General features: G+C 39.8%; 1 protein-coding gene across 4 annotated transcripts in view; it reads right to left on the reverse strand.

Annotated features, from left to right (window-relative positions):
- LOC105495929 (zinc finger protein 107) overlaps window positions 1-14237 on the reverse strand; it is a 101589-nt gene that overhangs the window by 37999 nt on the left and 49353 nt on the right. For all 4 annotated transcript variants that reach the window (XM_011765850.2, XM_071095229.1, XM_071095228.1 and 1 more), the window contains one exon: window positions 10433-10722. In XM_011765850.2, the coding sequence (XP_011764152.2) occupies window positions 10433-10435 (3 nt within the window). In that variant the 5' untranslated portion in view covers window positions 10436-10722. The remainder of the gene's footprint in view (window positions 1-10432; window positions 10723-14237) is intronic.

Consider the following 14237-nt stretch of genomic DNA (forward strand, 5'->3'; position numbering starts at 1 on the left):
ACCTGAATTTTTACATAAGATAACACAGACAAAATGGGGCAGAGGAACAGATAGGCATTTGAGTCTGATGGAAAGGGAAGTGACTGAACCTGTAAACTATGAATTTACATTTCTATGATAAAATTTTAACAGAAACACTTTGGGGTAAAGATCTGCAGCTCACTAGGAATTTTATTGTGGACACCTATCGGGGGAGGTATGCAGCTTTTCATTTTGTAGCCATCTTATTTAGGAACCAAAAGGGAAAGGCAGGTTTGTGTGACCCAGTTCTCAGATTAACTTTTCTGTTTGGCTTACTGAGTTTGGAGCCCAAGATTTAATTTGCTTTCACATGTGCACATGAATAAAGCAATTTCTTAAAGATGTATAGAGAGACTTAGATTCTGACACAATAATAGTGGGAGACTGCAACACCCCACAGACACTAATAAATCATTGAGGCAGAAAATTAACAAAGATATCAGGACCTAAATGCAACACTTGACCAAATAGTCCTAATAGACAGCTATATACATTTTTCTCATCACCACATGGCACATACTCTAAAACTGACCAATTTTTAATCAGAATAAAACAATTCTCAGCAAATCCAAACATCCCATAATTATACCAACCACACACTCAGATCACAGCCTGATGAAAATACAATGGAATACAAAGAAAACCACTTGAAACCATACAATTACATACAAATTAAAAAACCTGGGCCGGGCATGGTGGCTCACGCCTGTAATCCAGCACTTTGGGAGGCAGAGGCAGGCAGATCACTTGAGGTCAGGAGTTTGAGACCAGCCTGACCAACATGGTGAAATCCCACCTCTATTAAAAACAAAAAAATTAGCCAGGCATGGTGGTGGGAGGCTGAGGCAGAGAATCATTTGAGCCTGGGAGGCAGAGGTTGCAGTGAGTCGAGATCATGCCACTGCACTCCAGCCTGGGTGACAGAGTGAGACTCTGTCTCAAAGAACAAACAAACACCTGCACCTGAATGACTTTTGGGTAAATAATAAAATTAAGGGAGAAATCAAGAAGTTCTTAGGAACAAATGAGAACAAAGTACTGCAACACAGCTGACCTAGTGTTAAGAGGGAAATTTACAGCACCAAATGTTCACATTAAAAAGTTAAAAAGATCTCAATTTAACAAACTGACATTATAAATAAAAGAATGAGAGCAGCAAGAGGAAACCAACTTCTAAACTAGCAGAGGGCAAGAAATAACCAAAATCACATCTGTACCAAAGGAAATTTAGACATGAAAAACTATACAAAAGATCAAGAAACCTAGGAGTTAAATCTTTGAAAAAATTAATGAGTTAAATAAACCACTAGTTAGATTCATGAAGACAAGATCTAAATAAACACAATTAGAAATGACAAAAGAGGCATTACCACTGACCCCACAAAAATACAAATAACTGTTTAAGTCTGCTATGAACACCTCTATGCACACAAACTAGAAAATCTAAAAGAAATGGATCAATTCCTGAACAAATACATCCTCCCAAGACTGAGCAAACATAGAAATTGAATCCCTGAATAGACCAATAACAAGCTCCAAAACTGAATTACTAATAAATAGCCAAGCAACCGAAAAAAGACCGGGACCAGAGAGATTTACAGCTGAATTTTACCAGATGTACAAAGAAGAGCTGGTACCATTTCTCCTAAAACTATTCCAAAAAATTGAGAAGGCACTCTTCCCATCCCACTATATAAGAATAGTATCATATGATACCAAAACCTGACAGAGACATAACCAAAAAAGAAAATTTCAGGTCAATATCCTTGATGACCATTTATGCAAAAATCATCAGCAAAATACCGGGAAATTGAATCCAGCTAATCATAAAAGCTAATCCACTATGATCAAGTAGACTTTATCCCTGGCATATGAGGTTAGTTCAACATACACAAATCAATAAATGTGATTCATCACATAAACAGAAATACAGACAAAAACCACAAGATTATCTCAATAGATGCAGAAGAAGCTTTCAATAAAATTTAACATCCTTCGCATTAAAATAAGTAAAGGCCCTCAACAAAGTAGGCATTGAAGGTACATACTTCAAAATAATGAGTTATCTGTGAGGAACCCACAACCAACATACGGGATGGACAAAGCTGGAAGCATTTCTCCATGAAAACTGGCACAAGACAAGGATGCTTTCTCTCACCACTCCTATTCAACATAGAACTGGTAGTCCTCACTAGAGCAATGAGGCAAAAGACAAAAATAAAAGGCATCCAAATAGGAACCAAACAAGTCAAACTATCCCTGTTTGCAGACAACACATCAAGAAAAGCCTATAGTCCCCACAGAAAAGCTCCATAAACTGAAAAGTAACTGAAGCAAAATTTCAGAATACAAAATAAATGCACAAAAATAAGTAGCATCCCTCTACATCAACAACATCCAAGCCGAAAACCAAATCAAAAACACAATCTCATTCACAATTGCTACAAAAGAATAAAATATTTAGGAATACAGCTAACCAGGGAGGTGAAAGATCTCTACAATAACAATCAAAAACACTGCTTAAAGAAGTTAGATATGACACAAATAAATGGAAAGTCATTTTATGCTCATGGATAGAAAAGATCAAAATTATTAAAATGGCCATACTGCCCAAAGAAATGTACAGATCTAATACTACTCCCATCAAACTACCAAAAACATTCTTAGCAGAACTTTAAAAAAAAAAAAAAAAAAAAAGATTTTAAAATTTATATGGAACAACAAAGAGCTCGAATAGCCAAGGCAATTCTAAGCAAAAAGAACAAAGCTGGAGGCATTGCATTACCTGAATTCAAACTATACTTCAGGGCTACAGTAACCAAAGAAGCATGGTACTGGTTAAAAAAAAAAAAAAAAAAGACAAACCACCACAACAACAACAACAACAAAAACCAGACCAATAGACCAGGGCAACAGAATAGAGCCCAGAAATAATGCCACACATCTACAGCCATTTGGTCTTTTGACAAAGCTGACAAGAGGAATGCAGGAAGAATTCCGTATTTAATAAATGATGCTAGAATAACTAGCTAACACTATATAGAACATTGAAAGTGGATACCCTTCCTACACCATATATAAAAATCAACTCAAGATGAGTTACAGATTTAAATGTAAAACTTAAAATTATAAAATACCCTGAAAGATAACCTAGGAAATACCATTCTAACATACAAACTGACAGAGATTTCATGATGAAGATGTCAAAAGCAATTGCAACAAAAGCTAAAATTGACAAATAGGACCTAATTAAACTAGCTATTTCACAGCAGTGGAAACTATCAACAGACAACCTACAGAATAAAATAAAATATTTGCAAACTATGCTTCTGACAAAGGTCTAATATCCAGTATCTATAAGAAATTTAAAGAAATTTATAAGAAAAACACAACCTTATTAAAAAGTAGGCAAAAAAATATGAACAGACACTTTTCAAAAGAAGACATACATGTGGCTAAAAAGCAAATTTAAAAAATGCTCGGTCAGGCATGGTGGCTCATGCCTGTAATCCCAGCACTTTGGGAGGCCAAGGCGGGTAGATCACGAGGTCAGGAGTTCGAGACCAGCCTGACTAAGATGGTGAAACCCTGTCTCTCCTAAAAATACAAAAATTAGCCAGGCACGGTGGCAGGCACCTGTAATCCCAGCTACTCGGGAGGCTGAGGCAGGAGAATCACTTGAACTCAGGCAGGAGAGGTTGCAGTGAGCCGAGATCATGCCACTGCACTCCAGCCTGGGTGACAAAGTGAGACTCCATCTCAAATAAATAAATAAATACTCATCACTGGGCCAGGCGCGGTGGCTCAAGCCTGTAATCCCAGCACTTTGGGAGGCCGAGACGGGTGGATCACGAGGTCAGGAGATCGAGACCATCCTGGCTAACCCGGTGAAACCCCGTCTCTACTAAAAAATACAAAAAACTAGCCGGGCGAGGTGGCGGGCGCCTGTAGTCCCAGCTACTTGGGAGGCTGAGGCAGGAGAATGGCGTGAACCCGGGAGGCGGAGCTTGCAGTGAGCTGAGATCCGGCCACTGCACTCCAGCCTGGGCGACAGAGCGAGACTCTGTCTCAATAAATAAATAAATAAATAAATACTCATCACTAATCATTAGAGAAATGCAGAGAAAAACTGCAATGAGATACCATCTCACACCAGTCAGAATGGCTATTGTTAATAAGAGATGCTGGCAGGTTGAAGAGAAAAGGGAATGCTTATACACTGCCTGTGGGAGCGTAAATTAGTTCAACCATTGTGAAAAGCAGTGTGGTGATTCCTCACAGAACTAGAAACAGAATTATCATTTGACCCAGATACCTCATAATTGGGTTTATACCCAAAGAAATATAAATTATTCTGTCATAGAGACACATGCACATGCATGTTCACTGCAGCACTATTCACACAGCAAAGACATGGAATCAACCTAAATACCTATTAATGGTAGACTGGATAAAGAAAATATGGTATGGTAGGGCATGGTGACTCACACATGTAACCACAGCACTTTCATAAGCTGAGGCATGTGGATTTCCGGAACTCAAAAGTTCAAAACCAGACTGAGCAATGTGAAAGAACCACATCTTTACAAAAAACACAAAAAGAAAAATTAGCCGGGCATAACAGTACACACCTGTTGGTACACACTTGGGGGCTGAGGTAGGACTGCTTGAGCCAGGGAGGCTAAGGCTGCAGAGAACCAAGATCACACCACTGCACTTCAGCCTGTGCGACAGGATGAGACCCTGTCTCCAAAAATAATTATAATAAAAATAAAATACAACAAAATATTTAATACAAACAAAATATGATACATCAACATCATGGAATACCATGTGGCGATAAAAAAGAACAAGAGCATGTCCTTCGCAGCAACATGGATAGAGCTGGAGACCATTAGCCTTAGAAAACTAATGCAGAAACAGAAACCCAAATATATTTTCTCATGTATAAGAGCTAAATAATAAGAACATACGGACACAAAGAGGGGCACAACAGAGGCCTAGTTGAGGGTGGAAGGTGAAAGAACAAAAAGGGTCAAAAAAATACTTGTTTGGTGCTATGCTTAGTATTTCAGCGATAAAACAATCTGCATACCAAACCCCCACGACACAATTTTACCTATATAACAAACCTGCATGTGTACCCCAAAACAGAAATAAAAGTTAAAAGGAAAAAAATCCATGGGTGTGAGAGAATGCAATGTAGGTGGGAGGACTGGTTTGTGCTACAGAGAGTGGCCCAGATGGAGCTGTCCTCTGATTTATCTGTGTCCATGCAAGCAGATGAGATTATGAACAGGTGGTCCAGAACCCTTGGTTGGTAGAGAGAGCAGTTTGCTCTGCAGATTCAGTGTCTGGGAATAGCAATATGCCAGACTTGTAGACACTTTTGTGGGTTTTTGGCAAAAAACACTAGAATAAAAAAATGCTGTAGTGAAATAACTGAGGGCGGTGCCTAGTCCTGAGAGGAGGGTGGACACATCAATGTCTAGTGGGTATGTTTGTGAGTGGGTGGAAATTCTGGGATGGCAGCTGCAAGAAAAGTGGGTCTATAATCAGAGCACCTTTCCTCTAAGTTTTCAGTCCTCTCTCACCATGGCAGGAGACCTGGAATCACAGGACAATGGGCAGTGTGACAGTCTGTGTGCAGGAAAGTAGAGCATCCCATTCCCAGACACCCAGAGTTCCACTCCAGGCCAGGCCTGTTTGATATCTTTCTTCTGGCACCAAATCTGTAAAGTTTGCTTAATATCAAGCAATTCTCCAAAACTAACACATTGTTTAACATTTGAATTCCGACCCCAGAGTCAGCAGACCCTGATTCAGGGCTCAGTCCCACAACACTGTCCTCACTGCAGATGCCAAACACCATATGGGCCAATCTGTGCTTCTAAAACTACTGTTTGAAAATTTAGAACACCCATAAACTCCCTCCAGTTCAATAATTTGATAGAGCTATTCAAAGAACTCAGCAAACACTGTAGTTATGTTGACCAGTTTATTATACAAGATACAACCCAGGAAAATTTAAATGGAAAAAATGTACAGGACAAAGAAAAGAGGTAGAGAAAGATGAAGCACATAGATAATCCTGGTAAATAGCTGTGATTAATAAAATTCCCCATCCTTTGTGTTCTCCAGGAACAGTTTATGAAAAGAAACACCCTTCCCATTATGACTTCGATGGTGTTCTTTTTCTTAACTATTTAATAACCAAACACTCACTCTGCGTATTTTGTTCTTTTTCATATTAAAAAATTAGCTGAATTTTTCTTCAGTGGTCAAAATAAAATTCTTCTTAATCAAACTTCACTTATCTCCTTTCCACAGGCTCCTGAACTTTGAGCTACCCTCAGTCTGAGCCAACATACAACCCCATTTTTTGTCCCTCCTAAAAACTTGATGACTTCAGGATAAAACATTTTCTAATCTAGTATATGATTTTTTCACCTTTCATTTGCCATTCCCCTGTGATCTTCTTTCTAAACTTCTTTGCTCCTCCCTAAGAAAAAAAGTCTTCATCTGCATAAACTTTGCAATTCTTAAAGATCTTATAGTTGGTACTTCCTTCTGTTGCAATACTCCTTTAAAATTCAAAATTTTTTTAGAGAAACCTCATTCTGTTTTTACAAAGTAAAAAAAAAAAGTAAAATACTGCCTCAAAACGATAACAACTTCATCTTTAGTAAGACTCTCCCATTCCTCTTCCATCTTAATGTTAACTGCATCTGCCTGTGGGTCCCCCGATGTCCAGGGCTCTGTAGCTTCTCTCAGAATAAAGGCTTCTTCCATGGCTGGGGTGAGCAGGGGAGGCTTCCAAGAAAGAACTAACTGGGCTTTTAATAACCTCCCTTCCCTTTGCAGGCTCAATATTAGCCTTAGCTTGGAATCACTGGACACAAGCTTTAATTTCCATGTCAAGGTTATTCACTTGGGTTTTGAAACAGCTTTAAAAATTCAGCAAAATTATGCACAGTATTTATATATGGGAAGGAATTTATTATTATTATTATTTTGAGACAGAATCTTGCTCTGTTGCCCAGCCTGGAGTGCAGTGGTACACTCTTGGCTCACTGCAACCTCTGCCTCCCAGGTTCAAACGATTCTCCTGCCTCAGGCTAACGAGTAGCTAAGACTACAGGTGCCCTTCACCCATGAATGACTAACTTTTCAGTAGAGACAGGGCTTCACCATGTTGGCCAGTCTGGTCTTGAACTCCTGACCTCAGGTGATCTGCCCACCTCAGTTTCTCAAAGTGCTGGGATTACAGGCATGAGCCACTGCACCCAGCCAAGGGAAGGAAATTTTTTTTTTTTTTTTTTGAAACGGAGTCTCGCTGTGTCGCCCAGGCTGGAGTGCAGTGGCCGGATCTCAGCTCACTGCAAGCTCTGCCTCCCGGGTTCAGGCCATTCTCCTGCCTCAGCCTCCCGTGTAGCTGGGACCATAGGCGCCCGCCACCACGCCTGGCTAATTTTTTTTTGTATTTTTAGTAGAGATGGGGTTTCGCCATGTTAGCCAGGATGGTCTCGATCTCCTGACCTCGTGATCCACCCGTCTCGGCCTCCCAAAGTGCTGGGATTACAGGCGTGAGCCACTGCGCCCGGCCAAGGGAAGGAAATTTTAAGGTGCTTACATTTCATACCTCAATAAGAAATGCAAAAGTATTTATTCCTTTCAGATGATAAATGTATTATTTTATGATTTTCATTAAAAATTATGTAGTAATCAATTGGTCATATGGGAACACTTCTAGGAGGTACCAACTTTCATCTTATAAAATTTAGCATTAACCGGCTGGGTGCAGTGGCTCATGCCTGTAATCCCAACACTTTGGGAGACCAACACGGGCAGATCACTTGACGTCAGGAGTTCAAGGCCAGCCTGCCCAATATGGTGAAACCCTGTGTCTAATAAAACTACAAAAATTACCCGGGCATGGTGGCACATGCCGGTAATCCCAGCTACTGGGGAGGCTGAGGTAGGAGAATTGCTTGAGCCGGGAAGGCAGAAGTTGCAGTGAGCCGAGATCGCACCACTGCCCTTCAGCCTGGGCGACAGAGCAAGACTCTGTCTCAAAAATAAAATAAAATAAAAATGTAGCATTATCCTTACAAACCAAGATGACAGGATATAGCACAGAGGTATTCACTGTAACAAACATACCCTGCAAAAAGAGGAACTGCTGTTTTCATAAATCTATGTAATTCATCAATTATCTACCACATTTTCTTGTAAAAATGTATTCATTTTCTACAGCCAAAATGGAAGAGAGGTTTTTTTCCTTTTTGTTTCCCTGGTAGCACTCTAAAAACTAAGCCTTGGAATACTGTTGGACATCACACAGGCATAAAAAACACACCTGAGAAAATTCCTAAACGAAGTCTGGGAAAGAAAAAGGTAAATTAGAATTCTTAATAAATGGAATATATGATTAGATATTATTTTTTTCTGAAACTCACCTCTTTTATGCTCTTTGTAAATATTTTCTTACCTTTTAAATCCTACTAATAAAATGCAAGTTACAGTTATAAACTGAAATCAAAATAAGTGAACAAATCTTTTCAAGGTGACAAACCCAGGGAGTGGCGGTGCTGATTAAAAAACAGATGTGTCTGACTCATGTGTCAAGTCAGGCCACCCAATCACTAGAGAGATTCTCCCACCCCATCCTGCTCACTTAAGTGCTCAGTGACCACCATGCATTTCACTTTGCAAGTTCTTGTACCATCTCACTGGAGTCAAGTTTGAATTTTTTTTTTTTTGTCTTCTGGGATACCATTTTTTGTTTCACAAATCTTAAGAGAATCCAGGGGGCAGAAATTATTTCTGTGTTTTCCTCTCAATACCAGCATCTGATTGGCTGACCAGCAATATGCCTCAGAAATGGAAGCTGGGTTGAGCCAACACAATCTTAATGCCTCAAAGAGTTAGCTTTCCAAAGGAAGGAGATTCCTCTCAGCCCCGGGGCATCCACCTGCTCCCTTGAGAGGCTACACTCCAACCTCAGATTGTCCTATGTCTCCCATTCCCAGATACCCAGAGTTCCATTCCAGGCCAGGAGCTGAAATTTACCAGAGATTCTTGCATACACAGCCACAGTAGATATCTTGATTTATCCACAGTACTGAAATCCAGGACCAGGAGAAAACTGAAAGGTGGCTGAGGACACATCACCCCATAAAGTTTCCAAAGGGAACCCCTGACCCAAAAACATTCTGATAAGATCTCTGTGCCTAGGGACGACAAAAGGAAAATAGGCACAGACTTTTTTTTACAATACAGTGTCAGGGGATTATTTTTTGTTTTCTTCTCATTGGAAATATTTTCAAACAGCAAACAATTTTTTTAAAGTGTCACCCAATAATTTGTCAACAATGATTAATTAAAATACAGTATCTAAAATGTACACTAAAGGACAAATAGTTGATAATGTGAATTAGGGAGTGGAAGTTGGCATTTGGGAATGTCAGAAGAAACTGGAAATTTAGCATTTCACTGCAAGTCAGTTAGACTAAAAGAATGGGGAATAAGGAGTAGTCTTGAGACCCTGCTTGAGACACATGTGAAAGTTGCAGGGGAAAATCTGTCCCCTGTGGAGTGTGAAAATAATTAAATGGCAGACAATTAGACTGAGGTGGCTCTAGTCCCAGGGTTTTTACTTTTAAAAAAGTCTAACTCAAATGCATTCTTTTGTAAATTACTACATTGGGGAAAACAAAATTTAGGCTTAATCAACCATAAACTGCCAATTAAGCTCTGATTACGTGACCAGAAAATTTCCACCTTGATCTAAAACTAAGAAACTACATAACTCTCCCTAACCAATTATTGAATTTGCTTTCCTTTATCATGCACCTTATAGTAGTATTTTCTTAAGTCCCTCCCATGGAAAACAAACTACAAACCACAGCTGGGTGTTCTACAATTCTTGAATTACTCTTTGATTAAATTCTTCAATATTTTTGCGATGACTTCCACAGATTTTTAAGAGAAAAAAGATGGACTAGGAACTCCACAGACTAAAGCTTTTAAACATTCATGAACCCCGCATCCCGACTCAGGATTCTCTCCTGATGACCCCCCCGGCAACCCTGCACAATCGGGTAGAGATGCGGCGCTGCGGGTGCTGAGCCGCCCAGAGAGGGCTCCAGGCCAGGGCACAGTCACTGCGCAGGGAGAAAACAGAACGCCCAAGGCCCCGGCTGTCAGCCCAGCCGCCATCTTACGGCTGAAGGGGACTAAGGACCGAGCTGCGCCAAAGAGAACTCCGGGCCGCGGGAGACTGAGGGCCAAGCTGCGCCAAGAACTCGGGGCCGCGGATTTTGGAGGCCCGAGTCCAGCCACAGCCACTTCCGACCGGTTCCAACCAGCCCCTCCCCCTCTCTCGGGATGTCGGATCCAGCACTCTCACCATCTCTGGGTTTCCAGGGGGTCCCGGCGTCTTAGCTGTGGATCTCCCAATATCTGCAGGTCACAGGGACACTGAGGCTGGGCCTCTAGGAGCAGAGGACACTGAGCAGTGAAGAGAAAACCAGGAGCTCCGGCTGCTGGAGAGACAAAGGCCCCGCCAAATCCCGGAAGCCGTCCTGTCCACTCCAGTTGCGTGCCTGATTGGACGGTTCCCAGCCCAGCGATGCTGATTGGATAACGTTTGCTGCTCCGCTCCCTCAGGAGTGACAGAAGATACGCTCAGATGCTGGGCTGGAAGAAGATAAAGTGAAACCTAAGCTGCAGCCTTTTCAGGCAGGGCTTCCTCCCTGAGTTGAGCCAGGTCCACCAGAAGGCATTTGCATTTAATCTGCGTATAAAGTCATATGCATTTATGAATAATGTATTATGTGGCTATTCACACATGAAAATAATGTAACAATTATTTTAAAATTCCAGATTTTATGTCCTTTCTGAATTTGGTCCTTTGAGCAGGCCAATTGAGAGTTTAAAAAGGAGGCAATCCTCTGAAATAAAACGTGAGCCACATATGTATTCTGAATTTCCTAGCAAACTTTAAGAAGGAAGAAGAAACAGGTGGAATTCATTCTAACCATTTAATTAACCCACTATATCAAAAATATTATATTAATATCTGAGCAATATGTAATTATTAATGAAGTGTATATATTTTTGGAACTAAATCTTTAACTCTGTATTTTACCTTTCTAGCACATCGCAGTTCAGACTAGCCACATTCTGGACGCCCAGTAGCCATACATGGCCAATAGCTGTCACATTGAAGTGCAGCTTCGACAACAGGGGGTTGAAGGGCCTGAACATTCCTTTTCTGCCAGAGGTGAGGGAAGATATTGGCCTCTCCCGACCAATATCTCTCTTTAGTTCTGAGGTGGAACAGACCGTGGCCATAAAAAGAGCAGAGGGCAGCAGGTATAAAATAACCCAAGGCTGTTAAGAGTTAACGTAATTAATATGGATATAATTAAAACTACTAGATGTATGAAAAACAATTCTGCATAATATATAAACAAAGGCAAAATATGCTTTTAATGAAGAAAGTTAGAAACATTTTATCTAGTTTGAAATTACTTAATGATTGTTTCAAATTAAAAGAAAAAACCAAAAATATAATATTTGAAAAATTTATTATAACAGACTATAAAACATTTATGAAAATCTACAGTAGCCAAAAATGACACATTTGATGGATTTATTTATAAGGTTTTATTAAAATTAGCTTTAGTATTAATAATACACTAATACAAAAGTAAAAGTTGATTTTCTTTCGAACAAAAATTTTACATATCAATATGACATAGTAAAATATTTTTGTTCACCTTTTGAATAAAGTTTAAAATAAAGAAAGTAGAAAAGAGATAGAATTTTTCTCATGCTATCGTTCTCAGATTTTTTGACTGGAAAACTGAATTTCCTGTATCAAACAGTAAATGATTTTCTTTTTTAAATCTTTTAATTATCACTTTGGATAAATAAATGGCTATTATTTTATAGTGATCTGTGATCCTATATTTTAGTGAAGTGTTTTAACCCTATAACATATTTGACAGGCTTCCCAACATGAAATTTTGCTTAAAAAGTGTCTTTTTTTTAGACCCCGAACTTTTGGATGCTATAGAGTGTCAATGCAGCATGCAAAAGAGTGATAAACAGGCAGGGTGAGGTGGCTCATGCCTGTAATCCCAGCACTTTGGGAGGCCGAGGTGGGCAGATCACAAGGTCAAGAGATGGAGACCATCCTGGACAACATGATGAAACCCTGTCTCTACTAAAAATACAAAAATTAGCTGGGCATGGTGGTGAGTGCCTGTAATCTGAGCTACTCAGGAGCAAAACTTCGACTGAAAAAAAAAAAAGTTAACTTACCTGGAAGCATTATCAAAATAAAAATAATGTTTGCCAGGCTTGGTAGCTTATGCCTGCAATTCCAGCATTTTGGGAGGCAGAGGCGGATGAATCACCTGAGGTCAGGAATTCAAGACCAGCCTTGCTGACAGGGCAAAACGCTGTCTCTACTAAAAATACAAAAATTAAGCCAGACGTGGTGGTTGGTGCCTGTAATCCCTGCAACTCAGGAGGCTGAGGCAGAAGAATCTCTTGATCCCAGGAGGCAGACGTTCCAGTGAGCCGAGATTGTGACATTACTCTCCAGTCTGGGTAACAGAGGGAGATTCCGTCTTTTAAAAAAAAAAAAGTGTGTGTGTATATATATATATATGTGTGTGTGTGTGTATATATATGTGTGTGTATATATATATTTGACCTCCTTAACTTATATTTTAATAAATGTTATTAATATTTATGTCAAAATTGTATGAAATTTCTAAAAATCAAATATATCTGAGTATATACTCATTCATAATTATGGTTATTATGATAAATTATTGTAGGCAACAGATATAATTAATTTCTTTTAATTTGTTTCTTTGCAAACATGTAAAGTCATTTCCACAGCTAATGGCTTAATTCTGATGTAGTTTCTAAAAACTTTAAAAGCATGAAAAATCCTAGAATACTGTGTCTTCAAGGAGGTTCATGAAAAGATGGAAAAGGCCCAGATGAGTTGAGTACAGATTTCTGATAACGTTAGAATTATATTGTTTGAATTAGGTAAAGATTGTGAGAATTCGGCCGGGCATGGTGGCTCACACCTGTAGTCCCAGCACCTTCGGAGGCCGAGGCAGGCAAATCACGAGGCCAGGAGTTCTAAACCAGCCTGGTCAACATGGTGAAACCCCGTCTCTACTGAAAATACAAAAAATTAGCTGGGCCTAGTGGTGGGCTCCTGTAATCCCAGCTACTCAGATGGCTGAGGCAGGAGAATTGCTTGAACCCAGGAGGCGGAGGTTGCAGTGAGCCGAGATGGCGCCTCTGCACTCCAGCCCAGGCGACAGAGTGAGACTCCATCTCAAAAAAAAAAAAACAAAAAAAAACCTGTGAGAATTCTAATGAAGAGACTAACACACAAAACTGCTAATTTAGGGAAAACATAAATTAATTGAACATCAGGTAAATACTCTGCCACATTTTTATGCTAAATCAGCTAGCACTAAAATTTTTGTTTTTACATTAGTTTTTTTTAAATTGTACTTTAAGTTCTGGGGTACATGTGCAGAATGTGCAGCTTTGTTACATAGTTATGCACATGCTATAGTGGTTTGCTGCACCCATCAGCACATCACCTACTATCCGTCCCCAGCCGTCCACCCCAAAACAGGCCCCAGTGTGTGATTTTCCCCTCCTTGCGTCCATATGTTCTCATTGTTCAGCTCCCACTTATGAGTGAGAACATGCGATGTTTGGTTTTCTGTTATTTTGTTGTTTGCTGAGAATGATGGTTTCCAGCTTCATCCATGTCCCTGCAAAGGACATGAACTCATCCTTTTTTATGGCTGCATAGTATCGCATGGTGTGTAAGTGCCACATTTTCTTTATCCAGTCTATCATTGGCAGACATTTGGGTTGGTTCCAAGTCTTTGCTATTGTGAATAGCGCCGCAATAAACATACATGTGCATGTGTCTTTATAGTAGCATGATTTATAATCCTTTGTGTATATACCCAGTAATGGGATTGCTGGGTCAAATGTTATTTCTAGTTCTAGATCCTTGAGGAATCGCCACACTGTCTTCCACAATGGTTGAACTAATTTACACTCCCACCAGCAGTATAAAAGTGTTCCTATTTCTCCACATCCTCTTCAGCATCTGTTGTTTCCGACTTTTTAATGGTCACCATTCTAACTGGCAT

This window comes from Macaca nemestrina, chromosome 4, assembly GCF_043159975.1.
Source record: "Macaca nemestrina isolate mMacNem1 chromosome 4, mMacNem.hap1, whole genome shotgun sequence".
Classification (NCBI taxonomy): domain Eukaryota; kingdom Metazoa; phylum Chordata; class Mammalia; order Primates; family Cercopithecidae; genus Macaca; species Macaca nemestrina.